Source organism: Rhododendron vialii, chromosome 6a (genome assembly GCF_030253575.1).
Source record: "Rhododendron vialii isolate Sample 1 chromosome 6a, ASM3025357v1".
Classification (NCBI taxonomy): Eukaryota; Viridiplantae; Streptophyta; class Magnoliopsida; order Ericales; family Ericaceae; genus Rhododendron; species Rhododendron vialii.
Genome location: NC_080562.1, coordinates 24,062,724 through 24,087,833, shown reverse-complemented (window position 1 = coordinate 24,087,833; position 25,110 = coordinate 24,062,724). Strand labels below are relative to the sequence as shown.

The following is a 25,110-nucleotide window of genomic DNA, read 5'->3' as shown; positions in this document are numbered from 1 at the left end:
GTGATCACATCCTTACAGATAACAAGGCTGAATGACTACCTGGATCATAATTTCCATTTTACCCTGCTGGGGTGATGAACTCTCCCCGGCATAATTTCCATATTACCAGACGTAGGTGCCTCAAACACAATGACGTTATCACATCCTTATAGCTAACACGGCTGAATGACTACCTGGATCATAATTTCCATTTTACCCTGCCGGGGTGATGAACTCTCCCTGATGTAAATGATTTATGGCACTAAGAGTTTCAAAAGGGTAGGGAAAAAAGTTCCAAATCTAAGCATCACTACTCATAGCCAAATGATATCATTCTCTTCACAGAAGATCTACTCCCAATATACCAAATTAATCATTCCTACACAGCTTATCCTACTAAATAACTTTTCAAACAGAAAATCATCACAGAAGGGCTCACATTATACTGAACAATCAGTAATATTGCTCCTCAATTCCCCAGACAAGTACCAACATAACACAATAACACAAGAAGAAAACGGATTTGAAGGTATCGTACCTAAAATAAACCATCTAAAATACGTAATGGCCACCAAAACCTGAACTGATACAATCACAGGCAGAATGGAGAAACGAGATATTTCGGAATAAGGCTAGACAAGGTTTGTATCCAATAACTTACTCTCGTGGACTCCGCACTTTTCAAATTCACTTCATCCAACAACTGTGCCAATGTGGTAAAAATTTTATCATCTTTTTCTAAGTTCAATTTATGAAAGCATTCTTCTGCTTTGGAGGACTCTGGGAAGTATGATGCTAGTTTGGCTAAAGAGGTTTGAATTCCCTTTTGCACTTCTTCGGAGCCATTATTCTGCAATAAGCACAAGGTATCATTATTCACAGAATCACAAATGAAAAAAGAATAACTCCATGCAGCATAGCACTCCATGTAATAAATCTCCTTTGCACTAGAGTACACCACTTCTGCAATTATTATAGTATCCATTGAATAAAAGGACAGAATTCTGAGAGACTGAGGGTGTGTATGGAACTTAGGGAAAGAAATGAAAAGGAAGAGAAAGTTTTAAAAAATTTCCTTCCATTGTTTGGTTTCCAGAGAAAGCGAAGAAAAAGTTTAAAAAACAAGTTCAACTTTCCCTTCCATTTCTTCTCAACTTTATCTTTGATTTTACTCTTCTCTTCTTTTCTCTTTCCTTGCCTAAGTTCCAAACAGAGCCTGATTGATTTGACTTCATACCCGGTCATTTGGCTGGAAATTTTTCTCTGAAAAGGTGAAAGGCTAAGACCCATATTTTGTAAACAAATGGCCAACAGAATTATACTGGTACCATACACTATGTTCCAATAAGAGAAAAACTGAAAATATAATGAAAATGAAGGGGTTCATTCAGTACAGAACCAGAATGATTGAAAACAAAAACAAATCTGGGCCACAGCATGCAATCTTAATTAAAACTTAAGTACCATAAAGTGAAACCATGTTCCACAATATACATGCCAAGAAATGGAAACAGGAAAGAATTGCCAGCTTTGATTTGAGAAACAGGATTTTATATACAGGCACGACCACATATTTACCACAAAAAGAACATCAAATCGATTAAACTTTTGTTATTGTCTAAACTTACAAAACTTTATTTATATCCACATGTGGAATAAGTCAAACTTCAACAAAAGGAAAACAGTTAGATCACTGGGAGTTCCATGTAGATCTTTTTCCTTTGTGTGCTCTAGCTGCAAGTACTCCAAACATCCATGTCCCCAGAATTTTGTTATGTGCAAACTTCATGTCATCCAGAAAGAAAAATACTAGTGGAAACTTAAGAATAATTCACCAGGTCCAAAGGACCAATAAGCTTTGCATATTTCTGAAACCTAAACACATAAATAAACCCTACCCTATTCCAGGGCTTGGGTAACACTTTGTAATAATACACTTTCATTTTTTAAATTGACATAGACCCCAATCATCTAGTAAAATGAAATGATGCATCGCGAATGCTCAGGATAGTTCAGCAGGTAGAGCAGAGGACTGAAAATCCTCTAATCACTAGTTCAAATCTGGTTCCTGACATGTGATTAATTTGAATGAGCAGCGATTAAACAAATTAATTGATATGCATGGACATACCAATTAAACAACAGTTTAGATATAGATATAATCCATATTTTTATCCAACTAGGAATTTAGAGATAAAGATATACCCCATCTATTCTATCCATTTCATAGATGGGCAAAGCATATTCTAGAAAGGTATGTAAAACATCTAGAACTTACTTCCTTTTATTTTAGCATTAATGTGTACATAAATGTCCCTCAATCGTCAAACTGAAGTTCAACAGAAGGAAATGCAAGAAACTGCTAAATAACTTATCATCAAGAACATCTCTTTCTGACACAGAGATATTATGTCATTTGGACACAAATAAACAGCATGATTACGAATTACTAAAAGCATTCAAGTACTTTAGTTCTAGAAAGGTATGTACAAATTTAGAATGCACTATTCTTTTTGTATTTCTTTCTACATACATGTTCTTCAGTCCTAGTAATCAGAAGTTCTACATCAAACTAAGGTTAAATAGAAGCAAATGCAAGAAAAGGCTTAGTTGCTTATCATCAAGAACATCTTTTTCCAAATGTCTCACTCCCACACAAATAAACAGAATAACTCAATTACTACAAAGCATTCAAGAAATTTAACCGCACTGAGATTTCCATTATACCTCTTCTTTCAGGAGAGTCAGGTAAACTTGCATCTCAGCTTGCAACCTGAATTTTACAGAACTTGTAAAGAAAAATTATTTACTTGTTTAAAAAAAAATATGACTATCATTACCTTCGTTTGTGAGATAAAATAGCATTCAAAGCTTTCAAGTGAGGAGAGTCAAAAAGTGAGAACAGAAAGATCCAATGCCGTGTTCTCTCCTCAATTGCAAGAGAAGCAGGAAACAGTTCCTCAGCAAGCACAAGCTCCATGCTTTGAAGGCTGAAGAATCATAATAAGAGAAGATTGCATCAAACTTTTATGCAATATTTATGCTGCTTTATTTAATCGGAAAGTATTTATAGCCAAGCGTACCTAAACTCCTTACAGTCTTTATCATAGCACAGCATCAATATTTTACACGGAATCTGCTCAAATTGGTCAATAGGTGTTACGATACCAGTAGCACACTTTGTACAATAGTCCCGGTAAACTTCCAGCAACTTTTGCAATGCTTTCTTTCTAACAGAAACCTATATGGCAAGAATCGAGTAGCAGATATACATTACACAGTTAAAGCAATCACACAGAAACTAAAAAAATTTAAGAAAAGCTTCTGTTCAGTCTTTAAGTGGGACTGGACTGTCTACATTCATCCTTTTCGGGCCCACCCAAAGTCAGCTTTGGTGTCTCATAGGCCGTGCAGAGATCATCACCCCCACCAAAATGGGCCTGAGATGAGCCCAAAAGGTCCCAAACTGGATGGTCTAGTTCCATTGAGGGACTGTAAAGAATCTGCTTCCTAAAAGGTACCTTCTTGTCACGAAGTCGTTCAGTAGCCCGAGATATTAGTTCATGTGGGACAGATTTCAGGTTAGCCCTGGCTAAATCACACACGACCACCACCGCTTGGGTCCTCACTCTGTCATCAAAATCTAAAAGACGGCCCTCAAGCGCAGCTGTTCAACAAAAAGAGTAAGACCATAGAACAAGTATAATCCAGAAATGGAAGGAATTAATTTAAAACCAGGACACCACAGCCAAAAAAGATATAGACTGTGTACAACTTACTGAGAACTTCAAGTGCTTCTGTCCCTGATGAATAGGTCATGTAGAAAGCTTTGGCACATGATATAGCACCAAGTCTAACTTCCGCAGATTTATCAGAGAATCTCTTTGTAAATTCTAAGAAGAGCTGGTGATATTCGTGGGCAAGATGGCGTCCAGGAAGAGCTAAAAGTCTACCAATAAACTTAACAGCTTTTATCCGAACATCGACCTGATCAGCCTGCAAATTTCAACCATGCCATCACTTTCCCAAAAAATGAGACAGATAAGGAATTAAAGTTAAGTCCAAAAGATACAATGTGTTACAGAGAAGCAATAATACGTTCACAATATCCACTATAACTCGGTTAACAAATTCAATGCTGCAAAAACTAAATGAAAAAAAGGAAAAGGAAGATCTAACCAGTAATTCTTGAGTCAGGGTTGGGATGACATTCAGAAGCATTTGAGGAGCATGCTGAATGACTTCATATATGATTTCATGGTAAAATTCTTTAAGATCACTCCGTACACCATCTCTGTTCACTATGCAAGAAGTTAAAAATTCAAAAACATAGGTCTCAAGTTCTTCTGCACAATTTCGGATTACAGAAACAGCAAGCATTCTAGCCACAGGAGATGCACCCTGGAGAGAGAAAAGAACAAATAATAATCAACAGAGAAGAAAGGAAGAAAAATCTTCATAACAGGCAGTGCCTCAATATTTTGCCAACAGAGTTATCTTCAATAAAGTTTCCACCTATTACAACCAAAGGCCTGCAACAACCTTGTTCACACATAAGCAAGCCAAGACTGAGCTCACTTTAGTTCCTCCCTTCACCAATATGCTCGGCTCTTCAGCTCAAACATTGTTAGACTTGAGCCATCCAGGCTGATGAACATAAGATAGTCACTATCGCTTTTGCAATTAGTCTTCCAACAAAAAGTAATTACAAGGGCCGTTAGATTTAGTACTCACTACGCTTTGTTGTCTTGATTAAACAGCACTTCCACTTTACACTCTCCTAAAACAGTGTGTGGTTCTTACATCCCTAAACATCTTACTCAAAGGAAATTGCTGCACAAGCACATACGCCGCAAATTTTCTGACTTCTCCTTCTTTACCTTATCTTAGCCTCAAGAAGGTTTATGGTAGGTTTGGACTAACTTTATTATTGGACTAGTTTCATAAGATTGCATCAACCTCTTTCCGAAATTATTTATCCGTCTAAACTAGAGGGACCTAAAAAGTAAAAATTATGTTCAAAAACTTTGAAAAGTTAACTAAAGACAAATAATCCAAAAGAGGTGAAGTTTCTGAATTATTTTTGTCTTTAGAAAACTTTTTTATTTTATTTTACTTTTCCACCTCTCTCATCGAGACAAACAAATAATCAAAGAAATTTAAAACAAAACTAACAAAAATTACGTAAGAGCGATGAAAAATATTCCAATAATAAAGTTTGGCCAACTTTTGTTTTACTCAGATACTTTATTTCCTACTTAACGAGTACTTCAAAGAAGAGGGAAGAGAGCAAAAACTTCACAAGTGACTGAACCCGTGTTTTACTTCATTTTATTTGGTCTTTTAACCTTCCAAAAACCAAATGAGAGAAGCTTGATGCTGCTGGCTGCAAGTACTAAGAAGAATGGACACTTCTAACAGGTGCATTCTTGGGTTCGTTTCGTATCATTCCCATTTGTGTATGCATTTGTTGGCTCCATTTCCTAACCACTTAAGCTTTTAGAACGTTTGGACTCTGGAGCTCTAACAATGCCTAAACTTGACTTGCGATTATTGTCAAAAACAATTCCAATGATTAAGAATGTGCAAATATGACTTGTTAGTCAAACTCTATACCTCCCAAGAAGTTACGCTAAGTCCGAACTGTATCTGTGCATTTGTGTATGAGTATATTGTTGTTGTGAATTAAATGACTTCACCAGTAAGAAAAAGTTCTATTGGCTGGACAACATAGTCAAATACTATTTGTTGGATAATGCAACTAGGTAAATTTTATTGGTCGAACAACGCGGTGCTTCCTGATTGGTCGACAAGGCTCTTCCAGGTCGGTAGAATGACATGGTGCTTACTGACTGGTAGGATGACGCAATTCTTACCTAAATCTTCAAATATAAATAGGGGCCTTTCAGTTTCTGTAATTTTATCCCCACAGTTAGGTTAAACTATTCCTTTGAACTCATGTCGAAGCTCACCATATTCGTAAAACAAGATACAATAACATCATCTACCTCAATGTGACAAAAAACCTAACGAGTTAGGATATAATAATGTTACATGAAATGGGAAAGAGCAAGATGAGCAAAAAAGAAAAATAGAAAATGCTACAAAATAAATAAAATTTATTGAATGTGCCTAATGTGGCTTTATTTGTAACGTAGAAGACCAGGCATTATATTGTTTGTTATTATTTGGGCCTCAGCTCGTGGGAGTAATAAGGAGTCACTTTGCACGGATAACACTTAGACCATGCACCGTATGTACTTTTTCATAGGGCTGCTAAAAAAACCGGTGAACCGTGAAACCGGTCCGAATTGAACCGATCCATACCTTTCGGATTTTGTTCATGGACCAATGGTCCGGACACGGATTGAAAAATTAGAAAACCGTGACTCACGGTTCGGTCCACGGATTTTCATTACGAAACCGTGAATTAACCGAACCGGACTGTGGGATATTTATTTTATATAAATAATAAATATATATATAAATATGTGTGTATTTATATAATTAATTGTTAGTAATGTTAAAACTTTTTCCTACCAATATTAGAATTTTAATGTTAAAACTGTTGTCAGTTGCCATGCATTGCATTTGGCTAAAAGATACAATTCCAGCTCTTTGGTGTTATTAGTTGTCCCACTTTGATGTCTTTTTTTGTTTGATTTTATGTTATGTACTATAATGATACAAACAATCTACTACTCCTAGTATTTAGACTCTTTTGAATCTAATTTCTAAAGTAGGCCTTTAGTAATTTATGTAATAAGTACTTTCTGGTGGTGTTAAACTTAATTCTGAGTGTAACATTCTTCCATTTAAGCGTGGGATGTATGCTCGAGCTTTATTTATGATAAAATCAGTGGACAAAACCGTAACCGATCTATGAGTCACGGATTGGATTGGAACCGGACCGTGAGACTTTTGGTCTGGACATGGATTTCATTTTGTAAAAACCGTGACTAGCAGTTCGGTCCTCAGATTCCTAGAAATCTGAACCGGACCGCAAGCAGCCCTGAGTTTTTCCAGTAATTGGAATACAGGTACCTTAAGTGGGCTATTTATAAAGTAATTAGCATAACTGAGGCTGCATAAGCTGATGGCATGACACATAAAATAAAATAAAATAAAAGCTTTGAAGTTGTTATCCGTAAAACTCATCAATCATTGCATAATTACTGTGGCAGAATGAAATACTAAATTGTCAATAGAAGAAGTGAAGCAGTTTTTTGGGCAAGTGTTTCATGTATGAAGATAAACTTTCGTAAATCAGCCATGGATGCTATGGTTCTAGAGAGAGATAGAGGGTTGGGACCTAGTTAGCCTTTTGGTCAAATAGTTCACTGCCCTCCAAAATTTATAAGATTTACACCTCAAGCCCCAAGAACAAAGAGAAGGAAAACAACATACAATGGCATTTTGGAACTTCACAGGGGACAAGGAAGATAGTACAATTAAATTGTAACTATGAATTGATGCAAACACTGTTTAATCCTGTTAAGTTATGGGCTTATATGTAATTAGTTGTAATTTACATTTAATCTCTTATGTAAGTAGATTAGGAGATAAGGGTCGAAGGTGTAATGATTGTTTATATTTGTATAAGTATAACGCAATGAGAAAATAACCCTAATAAGTTTTTGGGTTCCCATTTTACGTTTCTCTCTTCTTTACAAATTAACATGGTATCAAAGCGTTAGAACTGAGACCTACCTTGTCGTTTTTTTTTTTTCTTTTGATCAATCGATCATCGAGACTAAGCAACTTCCAGACCTGTTAGAACACCCTAGGGCACTTCTTTTTTTTTTATTTCGAACAAGACCCAGCGATTTTGAGTGTGGATCTGTCAAACCCAGGTCCTTCACGCAGTTTCCAACAAGACCCAGCCTTTCTCGAACAAGACCAAGCAGTTCCGACCAAGACCTAGTCGATTCTGACGCCGACAAGCACTGACGTGTGCTCGTTTTCACTGCTCCTGCAGATTCCGACTGTTTCTGCCCTATTTTAGTGCTAGAACTCTTGATTTGGTACTGTTCTAGCAGTCGAAACAGTGATAGGAATCTTCAATCTGTGTATCTTGATTTGGTACTACGTATTTGATTTGCGTTCTGCTCTTGCTGCCTCTGGAATTTTTTTTTAAGGTTGTTTGCTGCAATTAGTGTTGTTTTGCGGCCCTTTATTGCTGAGTTGACTGAGTATTGTGGATTCGAAGTTGTTATTCTACTGTTAAAATGTCATCAGAGGATAAAAACAAGTCTTCCGCTAGTACAAAGGATGAGTTGAGTCGCGTAGGGACTCTAGATAACTCTCCTCTGGATATTTGTCATATTAAATTGGATGGTACCAATTATTTAATTTGGTCTCGTACTTTTACTTTAGCTATTGAGGCCAAAGGAATTTCAGAGTTCATTGAGGGTCCTGTTACTCCACCTGTTGAACTTAAAAAGTTTAAATCTCAGAAATCGTTGGTCATGACCTGGTTGTTTAACTCCATGAGAGCTGATATTCGCCATACTTTCTTGCTGCTTGATACTCCGCATCAAATTTAGACTACTGCAGCCCAGACCTATTCTCAGCAAGGTAATGATGCACAGTGTTTTGAGTTGAGGAAGAGGCTCTGTACATTGGAGCAAAATCATCATTCTGTTGCTGTGTATTTTGCTGACTTGAGTGGAGCTTGGGGGGAATTTGATTATTATCAGGGCTTTCAGGCTATTTGTGTTGTGGATGCTGCTAATTGGCTAAAAAGGATGGAGAAATAGCGTATTTATGACTTTCTTGCTGGTCTTGATCTGGAGCTTGATCCGATTAGAGTGCAGGTGTTAGGTTGTGTTCCGTTTCCTATTCAGCAGGAGGAGAGTAGGAGGGGTGCTATGTTGCACCCTCCTATTTCTGATCGTTCTGCCCTGGTTGCTACTCCTCAAGGTCATTTTGGTTATGATAGTGGGCCTATTCTCCAGGGTGGCAGGCAAGTCCCAGTCTGGTAGTAGCAGCGGACCTTCTGATCGTGCGTCACTCCAGTGTGATTATTGCCACAACACTGGTCATACCAGGGATTTTTGTTGGAAACTACATGGCAAGCCCTCTCGTCGGCGTGGGGGTGGACGCGGTGGCCATGGTCGTGGTTCTGTGCGTTCTCGGGCCCAGGCCGATGTTTCGGAGTCTACAGTTGGCACCTTGCCTGATTCTGGGTTCCGTTCTGAGATTCAGGCATCATCTGATCATGTTGGTGATTTCTCTCAGGGGGAAATACAAACTCTCAGGCGTCTTATGGCTCGGGCTGATTCTCCATCTACTATAGCTTCCTCTTCCACAGCAGCTCCTACTTCATCCTATTTTGCTCACACAGGTATCCCGGCTAGTGCATTTACTGCCTCTTCTGCTATTCCTTGGATTATAGATTCTGGTGCCTCAGATCATATGACTGGGTGTTCCTCTGTGTCTAATACTTATTCTACTTATTCTGGTAAGGATAAGGTCCGAATAGCAGATGGGTCATTCTCTGCTATCTCAGGGAAGGGTTCCGTTCGCTATTCTCCCTCTATTTCTCTCTCTTCAGTTTTACACATTTCCAACTTTGCCACTAATCTTATGTCTGTTAGTAGCCTTACTCGTTCTGCAAATTGTTCCGCAACTTTTTTTTCCTACTCATTGTGTCTTTCAAGAACTGGATACGGGGAAGGTGATTGGCAGTGGTAAATCACATAGTGGCCTTTATTTTTTGGAGTCTACACCTCATCCACCCATGTCATGTGGTCTTGCTCTGCAAGCAGATACGGGTGCTGCTCTTACTATGTTACATCAATAGCATTGTAGATTGGGTCATCCCTCCTTTGGAATTTTAGAGAAACTTTTTCCTAATTTAATAAGGCATTGTCCTAAGAGTCAGTTTTTCTGTGAAGCCTGTGAGTTTGGAAAACATAAGCATTCATCTTATGCACCTATTAATAAATGGAGTGCGTCTCCTTTTACAGTTATCCATTATGAAGTTTGGGGTCCTTCCCCTGTTACCTCTCTTAAAGGTTTTTGGTGGTTTGTCACTTGTATTGACTGTTATTCTCGTGTTACTTGGGTGTATTTACTTAAGTCAAAAAGTGACGTCTTTTCTAGTTTTAAATCTTTTTATGCCATGGTACGCACTCAATTTGATACGAATATTAAAATTCTCCTTAGTGACAATCGGACTGAGTATATAGATAGAAATTTTAGGGCATTCCTAGAAGAAAATGGCATTCTTTATCAAACAACTTGTGTTGACACTCCACAACAAAATGGAGTTGCTGAACGCAAGAATCGTCATCTTGCTGAGGTAGCTAGCTCTCTTTTATTCACCATGAATGTTCCCAAATTTTTTTGGGGAGAGGCGATTTTGACTGCTACTTATCTTATTAACCGTATGTCATCTAGTATTCTCCAATTCAAAACTCCTCTTGAGTGTCTTCCTCACAGTTCTCATGTCACCACTCTCCCACCGCGGGTGTTTGGTTGTGTGTGTTTTGCTCATGCCCCTCATCCCTCTGGGGGCAAGTTAAGTCCTAAAGCCCATAAGTGTGTCTTTATTGGGTACTCTCCTACCCAGAAGGGCTATAAGTGTTATGATCCTCACTCTAGAAAATTTTATGTCTCTATGGATGTTACTTTTTGGAAAACAGTGTCATTTTACTCTCCTTCCACTCCATCTCTTCAGGGGGAGCATCGGCAACGGCAAGAAGAGATGAGGGAGAAAGAGATGTTTACCTCTTTCTATAATCATGGTGAGGGGAAGAGGAAACAATTTAGAGAGGAACCAATATCTGCTGAAAAAGCAACTCATGACATTGGTGACAATATTGAGGAACTACCACAACGGCTAAAAGGGTCTAACTTAAAGACCTACATTAGACAGAAGAAAGGAAAGTCCTCATGTGTAATACCACCTTGTCCATTACAATTCCCTGCTCCAGTTCCGGATTCCTCAGCTGACTTATCTGGTAATGAATCTTCTCCTATTGAACCTCCCTTTATTGAGTCTGATTATCTTCCTATTGCTCTTCGGAAAGGTGTTAGGTCATGTACTCAACATCCTATCTCTCAATACGTCTCTTATGATCGTTTATCTCCTTCGTACCATGCATTTGTTTCGTCTTTCTTCTATATGTATTCCACAGAATTGGCAGGATGCATTCAAAATACCTAAGTGGAAAGGAGCTATGGTAGAAGAGATGACAGCTTTGAAAAAGAATGGCACTTGGGAGCTAGTATCACTTCCAGGAGGAAAGAAATCAGTAGGATGCAAGTGGGTTTTCACTGTTAAGCAGAATGCTGATGGTACAGTTGAGAGATACAAGGCGAGACTTGTTGCCAAGGGTTTTACTTAAACCTATGGTATTGACTATGAAGAGACGTTTGCACCAGTAGCAAAGATGAACACTGTGCAAGCTCTGCTTTCTTGTGCTGCCAATTTGAATTGGCCCCTTCACCAGTTTGATGTGAAAAATGCATTCCTCCATGGTGAGTTAGAAGAGGAGGTGTATATGGACGTACCACCAGGTTTCTCTTCCTCTGAGACTGAAGGGAAGGTGTGTAGATTGAAGAAGGCCCTATATGGGCTGAAGCAATCACCTAGAGCGTGGTTTGGCAGATTTTCCAAGGCTATGTTGGGGTTTGGATACAAACAGAGCCATGCAGATCATACTATGTTCATCAAGGGAAGTGCTGGTAAGATTGTTGTCCTTATTGTGTATGTTGATGATATAATAATGACAGGCAATGATGTGAATGAAATTCTTAATCTCAAATCTAGTCTGGCTCAAGAATTCGAGATTAAGGATTTGGGATCACTAAGATATTTTCTTGGCATGGAAGTGGCAAGGTCTGACAGAGGTATTTTTATCTCCCAACGGAAGTATATACTTGATCTTTTGGAAGAAACAGGTATGTTGGGCCGTAGACCTGAAAATTCTCCTATTGAGGCGAATCACCATCTTAGTAACAATGTGGGGGAGTGCATTGACAAGGAGAGATATCAGCGACTTGTGGGTCAACTGATATACTTAGCTCACACTCGACCAGATGTTACTTATGCAATGAGCGTTGTTAGTCAGTTTATGCTTGATCCTCGTGCTTCGCATCTGGATGCAGTTTATCGTATCTTGAGGTACCTCAAATCAACTCCAAGAAAGGGAATTCTGTTCTCTAATCATGGTCACCTGAAATTGGAGACATTTACTGATGCTGATTGGGCTGGTTTTGTGAATGATAGACGCTTTACTTCTGGCTATTGTACTTTCATTGGGGGAAATTTGGTTACTTGGCAAAGTAAAAAGCAATCAGTGGTTGCCAGGTCTAGTGCAGAAGCTGAGTACAGAGCTATGGCTCATGGCGTTTGTGAGCTCTTGTGGCTCCAAACTGTGTTACGTGATTTGAGAATTACTAATAATGGTCCTATGAAACTCTACTGTGACAATAAAGCTGCCATCAACATTGCTCATAATCCTGTTCAACATGACAGAACGAAGCATATAGAGATTGACAGGCACTTCATCAAGGAGAAGCTGAGCGCGGGATTGATATGTATGCCTTTTGTGAGATCTGAAGATCAACTGGCTGACATATTCACAAAAGGGCTTAGTAGCAAGAGTTTCCACCCCATTGTGTTCAAGTTGGGTTTGATTGATATCTTCGCACCAACTTGAGGGGGAGTGTTAAGTTATGGGCTTATATGTAATTAGTTGTAATTTACATTTAATCTCTTATGTAAGTAGATTAGGAGATAAGGGTCTAAGGTGTAATTATTGTTTATATTTGTATAAGTATAACGCAATGAGAAAATAACCCTAATAAGTTTTTGGGTTCCCATTCTACGTTTCTCTCTTCTTTACAAATTAACAAATCCAAGGTCAAAACAACTGTTTAATTTGTGACCAAACTACTGTAGATGGCACTCACACTTTATACATGGGGAAGTTATGTAAATACCAAATACTACGATATTTTGTTTCAATTTTATGAAATCTTAAACTACTAGAGCTTCTCTTGCTTGGTAGCTCTTTCTTTTGTTTCATACCCCAATTGGGAGCAAGGGAGGACTGTGGCTTTCTTTGGAGGATCCTCAACTACTATAGTATAATTCCCCATATGCTGAAATATCAGTGCTTGAAAGCCCAATGGGGAATAACACCAACAAAAACAGGATTTTCAGACATTGGTCTCTTGGAAATCTGAGTTGTTTATTGGAATATTCTCTAGAGGCCAGGAAGGCTATGTTAATCTGTCCTGTTACAGAGCAGAGTAGCAGACACAAAACTTTGTGCTACTGAGGCCAACACGTTGGCCTAACAAGCAGACCTTCAAAAGGTTGCCACTAGGCATTTCTCCAAAATGAGTCTGCAATATTGAGTCTGGTCCTATTTCATGCATCATTGAGGTGGACTTTGGTTAGAAAACTGGGGGGCTGACTTCTAAAACAATACATGGGCTAAAACATGTGCAAGTTATTCATTGATTTTGCCTTGGTATTAATATCTGATCCAGGGCACTTGGCCCAACAGTTATGTAGCTGCACTTAGGTATAGTGTGATTGTGGGTTGGGAAGGGGTATTGAGTACTATAAATGTTTGTAATGCATGGAAAAACAAAATCCAATTTCTGTTGAGGAAAAAAGTTATACGGTCAAACATAATCTATAGAATCCAATGACCAAGTTAGCAGCCAAAATAGCTAATCATGAGGTTTATAAATCTATAAAGACACAACTTGAACTTCCATGCCACAGGCCATGGTAGAGGAACTTATCCAATAATCAAGGAGGTGTTGGTTCCCCATATCTTGAAGCACATTCTGGCTTATCCAAGAAAGAACAACCAAACACTGGTAAAAGTAGAACCCTTCCATTCACTTAAAGTAAAATAATACGACACTCTCAAAGTGATCTGAGGACAATCCTCCACATTTTTCCCTCACCACCTAACTAGACCACTACCATGAGGATGCTTGCAATTGGACAAGAGCATCCTAAGGATAAACCATGTACTGTCTCTGTTTGAGTGTTTCACTTTCCCTTATATTTCCTTTTTAGACAAATCCGCTACATAAACACAATGGCCATTTACAAGAACAACGAAGAACATCACTCCTCATATTTTAACTATCCCAAATAAAGAAAAGATAAATGCCCAAGTTGTGATACCACAATCTTTATTATTTTCATCCATCTGTGATTATAAGATATCTATATCATCAAAACTATTTCAAAAACCTTCTTTTAATCTCCACCATAAGACTGTGAAGTTATATCATCGGAGAAGCATGAGAAGGCGAAAAATAAATTTTCAAGGGCAAAAATCTGCTTTAACATCATGAAGCACCAGTTGCAATGGCACAAACTTTATTATTTCCGTCCGTCTATGACAATAAGATGAGGCAAAAGCAATCTTTCAAACTCCATTATAATCATGTCAACTTATACCAACAGAAGCATGAGAAACAAAAATAAATAAATTTTCAAGGGAAAGATCTGCTTTAACTGAAGAAGCGCAAGCAACTGCATTTCACCAAGAAATTACCTTTTCCTCCTTCAAAAGATTCTGCAAAATGATATCAATAAGCGAATGGGTAACTTTCTCCTTCTCCTTTAGAATATGACCTATAATAGAAGACATTGCACTGAACAAACTTTGTGGATGGTGTTCCCTACAGAACAACAATTAAAACACCATTTAGGGCCCTACACGTTACTTTAGCTATCAGTATAAGGTAGATAGATTACCAGACAAATGAAAAGCATGATAACACAAGTAGCATCCACAAGCATGATGACTAAGTTACTTATAGGATTATTGGACATGCAAATTTCCTTTTAAGACATCTTATTAAGGTCAAAAATTGCAGGAAAAGTTGCGTGCTTTTTGGTGGACAGACTAAACCTTACAAATCATGCATGATTCAACTATGCCTATTGCAAACGTCTCCTCTATTGTTTCACTATAAGTAATCTCAGTAGGAAATATGGTGGTAATAAATATTTCGGAAACTACAGTGTTGTATCAGGGAAGTTAGGAGAAAACAATGATTTCACCTTCCCAGTGACCAATGATTTCACCTTTCCGGCCACTGGTTAATTACCTACATTCTATAATAACCCAACTAGCAATTGTCCTTACTCCCTGAGCATCATCATTAGCAGTAAAAGTGATTGATATAGCACACAACTCATCATCATTTACCACTTTTTTCAATCAATCAGGAAAAACTTAGAAGTAAACCATTTGGAAGTAAGAAATCTAAAGGGGGACTAGTTGAGATTGCTAGGTGTGACACCCAAAACTCTGCTGTGCGAAACTTTACCCACTAGTGTGTGGTGCTATCCTTGTCCCGCTAGTTCAGCTTAATCAAGTACTGAGTCTTAGGTGGAGTTAAGACTGTCCTACACCAGTTAATTGTTAATTATGACCTTCACAAACTTATAAATGACTCTGGGCAGCGTCTCCCCTCATAGCCAATTGATTTTGAGTTTGATGTTTTACCATTGTTTGGACAAGACACTCTAGTTTGATTCCCCCTTGTTTGCATCATAAGTGCACTTTGTTGAACATCGCCAACTGAGTCTTCTCATAAAAATTTACATATCAAATGGAATGGGTCAAGCTGAACATTGATGGCTCTATTAATGGTGGTGCAGAAGGCTTGGCTAGGAAGAGAGATGTGAATGATTAGTCATCTTTAAGCATAACGCAGTAAATATCTTAATGGAAACAGTTGAGCTATGGACTATGTGGCTGCGACTCCAGTTAGCCTGCGGGGAAAGCTGGCAGAATTCAGTGGTGGAATCGGACTCAACTGAGGCTCTCACACTTGTTCATCATCCATAGTCTATGAGTCTGAACTATAACCTATCGCAGGAGATTCAAAATTTGCAGACCAGGAAGCAGCATTGTAAGCTGATTTTGATTTGGAGGGAGGCCAATAGCTGTTCTAAACATTTGGTAAACGAAGCTCTTCCCTCTACCATGGATAATAGGTTCTCAGCCACACTCTAGGTGAACGAAGAAACAAAAATAGAACAGAACCCAAATGAAAAGGGCATCGTTTGAGTTGTCATTTTTATTCAACTTCAAATGTTATGCCTCCAACAAACCATCACCAACCAAGTATAAGAAGATGAATAAGGCCGCAATAATTCTTAGTCTCTTATCACGCAAGTTTTCTCCACCGATACACATAACGAAATCAACTGATTAAAAGGCAAGGTACTACAGACTCAATTGATTGCTAAATGTATGATAGCAAGAAAAAATAGATAATCAAGAATACTCAGGACAAAAAGTAGAAGGGTGAGAAACAGAACCTCACAACAGAGAAAAAGATATCGAACATTTTGGGAACTAGATCGTCACAACCAGTGTCAAACATTAGCACAAAAAAATTAAGTTTGCCAAGAGTCTCCAATACTTTTAATCTTCTTGGGAAATATGGGCTCGTGGTATCAGCAAGATCCGCAAATAAACCGAGAAAAAGTGTAAAAATGTCCTGCAACAAGATCAGAAACTCTTAATTGTGTGGGCAGCAATCACAGGTACAAACTAATGAGAGTTCCATGTAAAGACACGGGCATAGATGCAAATCATATAGGTTGTGGTGTTATAAATTTACACCTTAAAGACGACATCTGTCAAATCAGGACTCGGTGCCAGGACCCGAATAATTTCGCAGAAACATAGGGCAACCAGAAGTCTAATGTCCTTATCTTTATGCTGAAGCAGGTTGTGCTTCACAAGAGAATTGATCAGGGGCTTTATGGAAGGTTCTAGAGATGAGGACTGATCTAGTTCCGGGAAAGCACTTTCAGCTTGCTGCAGAGTGCAGATAAAAATAAGACATTAGTGCAAAATGCAAATGAACCATAGGTCTGGTATCGAAGAATGCAAACATAGTGTTAGCTCTTCTTATTAAGATAATCCTCCCAGTTGATTAAATACCACAAAATACATAAACACACCAAGAAATTCACCAGCTAGTGCCAATTGCCAAATAAAACGGACTCAGAATACCACCATGGAATAACAAATTCTGGATAGTGTGAAAATCCTCAACCCGAGCTAAATGAAAGTCCAGAAGCCAAACACTCACTTTGTTTGGTTTACATTTTAGAAAGTTATTTTGGATGTAATGAGTGGAGAGAGATAGAGAGAGAGATTTATTGGAAACTGTGCCGAGAGTAAAAAGTTACTCTCAAAAATGGGAACCAAGCGGAGTGACTGTTACTCATGCTTGTTATCAGAAAATATGTTCTAAAAAGAACCAAAAGTGTAATAATTGGGGAGAAAAAAGGTGTGAAGCAAACTGAACCACAAAACGGAAGCCAATCTCACATTGAGCTCCAGCGTTATCTCCAACATCTCTTGTGAGTTGTGAGATAATCACCAAGTGAGAATTTGATGAGAAACTAATCTTCTGAATCCAGAAAGAATCCAAAATCTATCAGAGGATGCAGATATGAAGAATCCACCCCGAAACCTCACACCCACACTCCCAATTCAGAATCCTAAATTTGTTCAAGTACTTACTTTAAACATAATATATACATACGAAAGAACAATACAACTGATACAAATTACTACTTAACAGGCATATTAGTACTAAGAAAAATAATATTGCTTAGAGGATCCATATATCTATTCTACATATATTCACAATTCCACATATGGAGACACGTATGTATGTATGTATGTATGCTCTTATAGACGCTATCAACCTTATATCATTCCATATCCTCTCGCTCTTGCTCCCCCGCAGCCAATCCCACTCCATGCAATTAAGGGCCAGGATACTAGCAGCTCAACCATTGGCTTAATTGGAAAGTTAGTGAATATCTATTCTAATATCGTAAGGGAGAAGTCTATTTGGTGTGTACAACTTTTTAAGCTGTCACGAAAGTAATTTCCATAATTTTCCCTCCAAAAATGAAGTTTTTACAACAACATTTGACGTACCATTAAGTAACTTGTTAGGGACAAGACGGTAACATTGCCTGAACCAACTACCCACTCTTAACTACCTAATACCCACTCCGAGAAAGGAATTTGAGATGCTTCAAAGGGGTTGAAATGCCTTTGTCTAGGATCAAGAGTTTTTTAGTGAATAGTTTGTATAGTTGGGACAATAGAGAATGTTCTCCTTCTCTTGACCAACTTTTGGATTGGTTTGAGCTTTTCCATTCTCATGGGAGTGTATAGGACCTTTTTGTCTTGTGGCCTTTTTTTGTGTAATTGGGTGGCTTTCCCTTAAAGCCTTCTTTTTAATATATTTATTTACTTATCAAAAAAAACTACCTAATACCCACTCCCACGTCCCAATATTCACATGCATAGGTTTACAAAACCTCTCTATAATTGCTTTCCATACTTTCTTGAAAGTTGAAATCTCCAAATAATAATAGGTTCAAAATCAAGCCAAGAAAGAGAACCCAATTAGAACCGTGGACAAAAGTCCCTGCAAATTCCTCTCATGCCAATTTGGAACTTAACCTAAGGCTGAATGGATAATGGCTCCAATGAAACATGATGATAAAGTTGGAAGGGAGCCTTCAGTACTGTATTTTGCCACTAAAGTCAATACCATACGCCTTAAGGTAGATGTAACGCACATGGAGATGGCAAGTATAAATCATTACTTTTAAGTTGTCACTTTTGATTGATCACAAGGTCTATGGAAACGAATAAGCAACATGACTATTGGACTCAAATTTTGAGAACATTATCAAGTGAACCTTTCAAAACAACCTATAAAAGCCCGCATGACAGACTATCTTTTTTCTCCTGAAATTTAGCTGGGGCCAACTGTAGAAAATAACATGAAAACATACTAGCTCACTTTTTTACGCACGAGGTTCTCCCTGCATCATTTAAACATCTTCACTGCTACCTTCCAGAAGGTTTAGCTAAATGCCTACCACGATTTGAACTTGAACATCAATAATCACGGAGCCCAGCATACAGGGACAAATCTAACAATATCATAGTACTATGAAATCAACATAGACTATCCTCCTTGATGGATGAGCAAAAAAAGGCACCAGAATCTAATTACCTAGGAAGTCACGCAGTAGTTTGCAACCCGGCTTGCATGTTGCTGATCCAAAACAAGTACATTGCAAAAAACAGAGAGCAAGCTAACCCTTGGCTTCCTCAATTAAGAGTGCAAAAATCAAAGATATTGGACCAAAAATCAATTTTCGCTAACCAATCTCCAGCGAGGTTGCTACCCTAGTGCTGAGACGCGGTAATTACCCGGTATACATGTGATAGAAGGGATTTATTTTCGTCATAAAATAAATAGATAAAACTAAAAATAAAACAGGGGTTTCAGCAAAATCATTATAACCATAGAGCCATATCAGATGTACAATGAACTGCCTTCAGTAAAAATCAAGAGTATTGAAATGTGACCAACCCAATCCAAGATTAACTGGAGCGACTATGATACAAACCTTCTAGCGATAAAAAATAGAATAGAATAAAACAAGATAACAGTCCCGCTTCTAGTGGGAAGAACTCTTGTTGGCTCAAATTGAGGAGAACAAATGCAAAAGCACAACCATGGGCCTTCTCTGTCTATAAAAAGCATCTAAAGCAAAAATTAAAGCAGCTTAGCTTACAATTAACATGAACTGAAACTCTTAACAATTCAAGTAGGTTAGCTTACCCTGAGCAACTTTACGAGAAGGTCTTTGTTGGGGCAAGTTTTTCGGGCGGCCAGTTGTTTGCCAATGTCAGAGATGAGTCGCTCCGCGACCTCAGCGTCCGCCATTGTAGTAGTTGAGAAGAATCTGCAAGGTCTTTCGGTTAGGGTTTCGGCATACGGGTCGCAGTTGCGATGGGGAGAACGAGGAATGGAGGGAGAGGGTTTTGAAAGTAGAAACGTTGGAGCGCTTTTCACAGGAAGACAAAAAACAAAGGCGCTGCTATTCGCAGCTTTTTATTTTCTTCCATAATTCATTACATTTCGGTAAATTTCGGTAAATGATTGTTGAAAATCATATATAATATTTCGGTAAATAGCCATTAAAAACAAAATTATATTTCGGTAACTACATGTCGAAAATATGTTCAACTTTCAGTAAATAACTGCCGAACATACATTTTCGGTAAATAGCTGTTGAAAAAAATATTATTATATTTCAGTAATTAGATGCTGAAAATATATCTCAATTTCGGTAACTAACTGTAGAGTATAATTAAAAAATTTTAACGGGGTATGGGAGAAAATAAATGACTGCGAATAGCAGCATCCAAAACAAAACAAAAACAAATACAAAACAAAAACGAATAGGGAAAGGCTTATTAATATTTTTGGTCCCCAAATTATTCCTTGTGTGCCATTTTGGTCCCCAGGGTTTACAAAATGAGTTTAAAAGGTCCCCAAGGCGGCGAGGCTGATGCAATCACCTCTCTCTGTTAAGTTGATTGGATAAATTATAAATATTACTCTTAACGTTTATATTTTGCATAACAATTAAGCCCCCAACCAATTTTAGGGGGCCGCTATTCGCAGCCATTTATTTTTTCCAATAATCCGTTGCTTTCACTTAACCCGTCACCCATATATTTAAAATAAAATTTACTCCATATAACCCATAAAATTCACTTAAACTTCCCAATATACCTCTTTCTCTCTTAAAACACCTACATTATCCCTCAAATAATACTTTTCACCCTAAAATCAAAACAAAACCCTTCTCTTCTCCTCTGCCATATCTCTCAATGTTTCCAAAACAAAACCCTTCTCCGCTCTTCCTCCATAGCCACCACCCCAAATCCTCCATAGCCAACCACCGCCGCACCACCGCCCCTCTGTACATGCCTCCATCGCAACCCACCATAGCCACAACCACCAAATCCAGAACTCCGCCTCATCACCTCCACTCCTTATCGTCCTCTATCAAACTGTACACAAAAAGTCCTATTTATATACATTTCGGTAATTAGCTGTGGAAAACAAGTATCAATTTCAGTAACTATATGTCGAAATTGTTTATACAATTCGGTAACTAACTGATGAACTCTAGTAAACGAAAAGTCCTTTTGAAAACAAGTATCAATTTCTGTAACTAGATGTCGAAAATGTATACACAATTCGGTAATTAACTGCCAAACTAGAGTATAACAAAACTAACATACATATTTTCGGTAATTGACTACTGAAATTATATATATTACGGTAACTAACTATCGAGTATGGTAACATTTTACGGTAGCTAACTACCGAAATTACTCGACCTTTTCAAACCTAAAGCACCGAATAACTAGTAAAAAAAAATTGTAAATTATGGGCGAAGTTGGCTTCTTTTTTTTGACAGCATCTTTGTTCTCCTCACTCATCATACCGTTGCCGATAGAATTTGATTCCATTTCAATTTCAAAATCAAAACCTAGAAGTGGGTCATTTTTTTTTCAATGGAAGGAGTGGAACCTTCCATTGATACAATATTTGTCTTTTGCTCTTTCATTGAGATTGAAATGATGAACAAGCTTAAGAGAGAGGAAAAGAGAGAGGATGCAGATGAAGAAGAAAGAGGGATGGATTTTGGTTGTGTTAAGGAACCAATCGACTAGTTCCTCAGTCGAATTTTTTTTTTAAAACCGTGGTTGGTTAATTTGAGGGGGAAGGGGAGGAAGATGATGTTGGGGTTTTTATTGTGTTTTTAATGAATTTGAGGGGGAAAGGGAGGAATTTCATAAGGGCAAGTAGGTCATTTTTCATTGGAGGGTCATGTTGTAATTAATTGAAAATTTTTAAAGGGTTACGTGGAGGAAATAGAGGGCTGCGAATAGCGGCCCCCAAAGATTTCGATATGTTTTAGGAAAAATTATTGTTTACCCCTTCTAACTATAGGTCAGGGACACTTTACCCTCTTTAACTATTTATTTTAGTGCTTAACCTCCTCTAAGTAACGGAAACCATTATCCGTCTGACTTCCGTAACGGAGAGGTGTAAAGGTACGAATTTGCCCTTCCTAAGAACACGTCTCTGCAAAAGCCAAAGACTCATTTCTTTCCCACCCGATCTGGAGCCAAAAAGGGTGCCCTAACAACCAAAACCCTAATCACCAATTCACCACCACCACCTTTATCTCCACAAGAACAACTTCGCAAAAACATAGTCTCCGCCCTCCTTATCGTCGACAACTTCCACCACTGGGCCAATTTCCTCTTCACCACCAACCCATCAACATGTTCCATTCTCAAAGCAGTCAACAACAAAGAAAGAGAAGAACGCATATGGGTTCAAATTCTCAGTGCCAGACCAAGCTCTGGTCCCTCTTTGATCCTCTTTGTCCCCGCCGGTGAAGCCCTTTCTCCTCATCTCCTTTGACCCTTTCATTATCCCTTACCACATCATCCCTTAATGCTTCCATCTCTCCACCCTCCAACTCTTCGAACCCCTCATGCGTCTATGGTGTCAAGAACGTCCTCGATTGCCTCGTTTACAGCGGTAGGACCGCCACTGCTGGAATTACTAATGCCTTGTTCGGATATGAATTTCAAAAATAGATTTTGAACTTAAAAAGAACTGGTGTGATCGGATGCCGTGTTCGAATCCAGAAGGGTGGGCTATAATGGGCCACCCTTTTGTTTTTTTATCATATCACCGTTTCTTTACACAGTAGTTTCAACGTTCACCTACTTTTGCCTTTACTCTTCTCCAACTAACCCTGTCTATCATTGTCTTCCTTTCGACGTACAGGAAACAAAGCTCACCGCGAATCTCTCTCTCTCTCTCTCTCTCTCTCTCTCTCTCTCTCTCAGCCATATTTCCTTCCCATCTCATCCTACATTGAAGATTTGAAATGGTATTAATGAAGGAAACCTAACCTCAAGCCAATATATATTGCATTCTCTCTCTCTCTCTCTCTCTCTCAGCCATATTTCCTTCCCATCTCATCCTACATTGAAGATTTGAAATGGTATTAATGAAGGAAACCTAACCTCAAGCCAATATATATTGCATTTTTTCTCCTACAACATGCACCGGTGGATGAGGCAAAGAATACCATGGCCACAAGTCAATGCACCCACAACAGAGAGAGCCCCTGATTCAGTAAGGTGTGGGAAGTGGGATCTAAGACCAACCAAAATTCGAAGAAATAGAGGTATTACTTTGTAACTTACTCCAATTTATTTGTATGCAAAGTTAATTTCATAGTTGTATATGTAGCTATGTGGTATGTATTTGTTTTCAAAGGTATACTGCTGCAATCAAGCATGTAATCTACTATTTGGGTGTCTCTGATCAGAAAAAAAAAGCTATTATTTGGGAAGAACATGAATACTGAAATCAATGTTGGGTTTGAATTAGGTCCAAATATATTGCTAATTATATAGAGGCAGTGTTGGGTTTTATTTTTGTTCTTAGTGTTTGTTTCTATTAGTTTTGGGTGTTTGTGATACAAGTATATAATATTGGTATAAACAAATATTAAAAATAAAAAATAGCATTTAGCCACTGTGTTCATATTTATTTAAAATTATTGTGTCACGTGTCCAAATCTGTGTCCGTGTATCCTTTAAGTGGCAAAGACCTAAAGTGAGCTCTATAATTTTTTCTCAGCACAAATTTGTGTAAGTCAATAATGAGAGCCCCTATTATTATCAGTGATACCATTCAGTGAGAGTAACATGATTCATGCAGTGATGGGGTTAACATTTATGAACCCTTTGAATTGTTGGCGTTGGTAGGGCAGTGCATGATGAAAAAGTAGCAATAGATAATCACATAATTTGAGATTAGTCATTGTACACAATTCTAGACTAGTCTTTAATCTATTTCTTAACTTTTAGGTTACACCTAGGGCTGGCTTAAAAAAAAAAAAAACCACAGAACCGCGATGGATTTTCGTCTACCCAACCCGAATGGGACGAACTTGGGGTAGTTTTCATAAGGTAGAGACTGGTTTGGAATTTTAAAGACTTGAACCTATGGCAAGATGAGCCGCAAATTGCTTGTCATTGAGAAATGTTCAAGGCACATTAGGATGGCATAAGCTTGAAACCAAAACTTCCCTTCAACAATATAGATGCAGCAATTCAGGTGAAATCAAATACCAATCTAACTATGTAACTTCCAATTCCATTTGAGGGATTTCTGGAACACCTAGCTATCTGCTTGGTTCTTAAAACTCAACCTTTAAAGGGATGAGCCTTTTTAAGATTCTTTTGTGTTTAAAAGAGAGAATGGTTTTGTAAACACCCCAATCCAGACCTCAGAAGTTCTTTAAACGCCCCGAATGATAAAATAAATGAAATAATACCTTCAAGAGCTTGAATGAAGGACTCCCTTAACCCATAAGCCCTGGAATGAACTTAGAACGCCGCACAGAACACTTCTACATCGCACGGTGTAATAGAATTTATTACACCGCACGCGGTCATGAGGTTAACCGCACGGTATTTTAGGTAAAAGTTCTGACTGGCTCTGTAAGCTGTCGGCCACGCTCACTCAAGCCACAGCTACAAAATGGCTTAGCTGAAAAAGCACTTCCACCCGCCCAGAAGACACCTCCCCTATTTTGAATTGAAATCCTTGGCTCTTGCCTATAAATACACCCCTCCGCTCAAGTGAAAGGGGCCCCTAATCTCTCTCTCTCATCTTGCCCTTGCATCCCTTCTCTATTTCCAAGCCTTGAGAAAGTTGTTCTAAAAATATTCTCCGGGCATTTCTTTTCTCAAAACACTCCATTTTTCTCCTCACCTTCAAAACTTAGTCTCTTTCTAACGTTGGAACCCCCCCTCCACCCATCTAAACATCCAACAAACTACATATACTCACACATCCATACGCTTTCATCTACAACCGCCCACCTTCGTTCAAGCTCAAGATCAAAGGTAAAAAGCAAGTTTCCTTGGGCTAGGCCCTGTCCCTGCCCTGAGGGGACTTTTCTGCAGTCAAGCTTGACCTCTTTTGGGTTGAGTACCGACTTAAAAATCATTTTCAGAAACTAAAATGATCACTGCACTGGACATACCACACTGCATGGTGTTCTGATACATCGCACGGTGTAGTATGTTCAGGCGCACGGTGTTTTACTGTTTATCGTTTATTTATCCAGACTGTCTGGATCATGGCCATTCCTTGTCAGGATCGTTTATATTACTGGAA

At 38.4% G+C, this 25,110-nt stretch overlaps 1 protein-coding gene across 2 annotated transcripts in view; it reads right to left on the bottom strand.

Annotated features, from left to right (window-relative positions):
* LOC131329098 (sister chromatid cohesion protein PDS5 homolog B) overlaps window positions 1-19,892 on the bottom strand; it is a 47,386-nt gene extending 27,494 nt beyond the window's left edge. For both annotated transcript variants that reach the window (XM_058362170.1, XM_058362171.1), the window contains exons 1-11: window positions 19,657-19,892; window positions 16,608-16,805; window positions 16,301-16,482; window positions 14,520-14,646; window positions 4,159-4,380; window positions 3,759-3,975; window positions 3,501-3,646; window positions 3,063-3,220; window positions 2,820-2,969; window positions 2,707-2,752; window positions 641-829 (exon numbers count right to left, since the gene is read on the bottom strand). In XM_058362170.1, the coding sequence (XP_058218153.1) occupies window positions 641-829; window positions 2,707-2,752; window positions 2,820-2,969; window positions 3,063-3,220; window positions 3,501-3,646; window positions 3,759-3,975; window positions 4,159-4,380; window positions 14,520-14,646; window positions 16,301-16,482; window positions 16,608-16,805; window positions 19,657-19,761 (1,740 nt within the window). In that variant the 5' untranslated portion in view covers window positions 19,762-19,892. The remainder of the gene's footprint in view (window positions 1-640; window positions 830-2,706; window positions 2,753-2,819; window positions 2,970-3,062; window positions 3,221-3,500; window positions 3,647-3,758; window positions 3,976-4,158; window positions 4,381-14,519; window positions 14,647-16,300; window positions 16,483-16,607; window positions 16,806-19,656) is intronic.
* Between the last annotated feature and the right edge of the window lie 5,218 nt (window positions 19,893-25,110).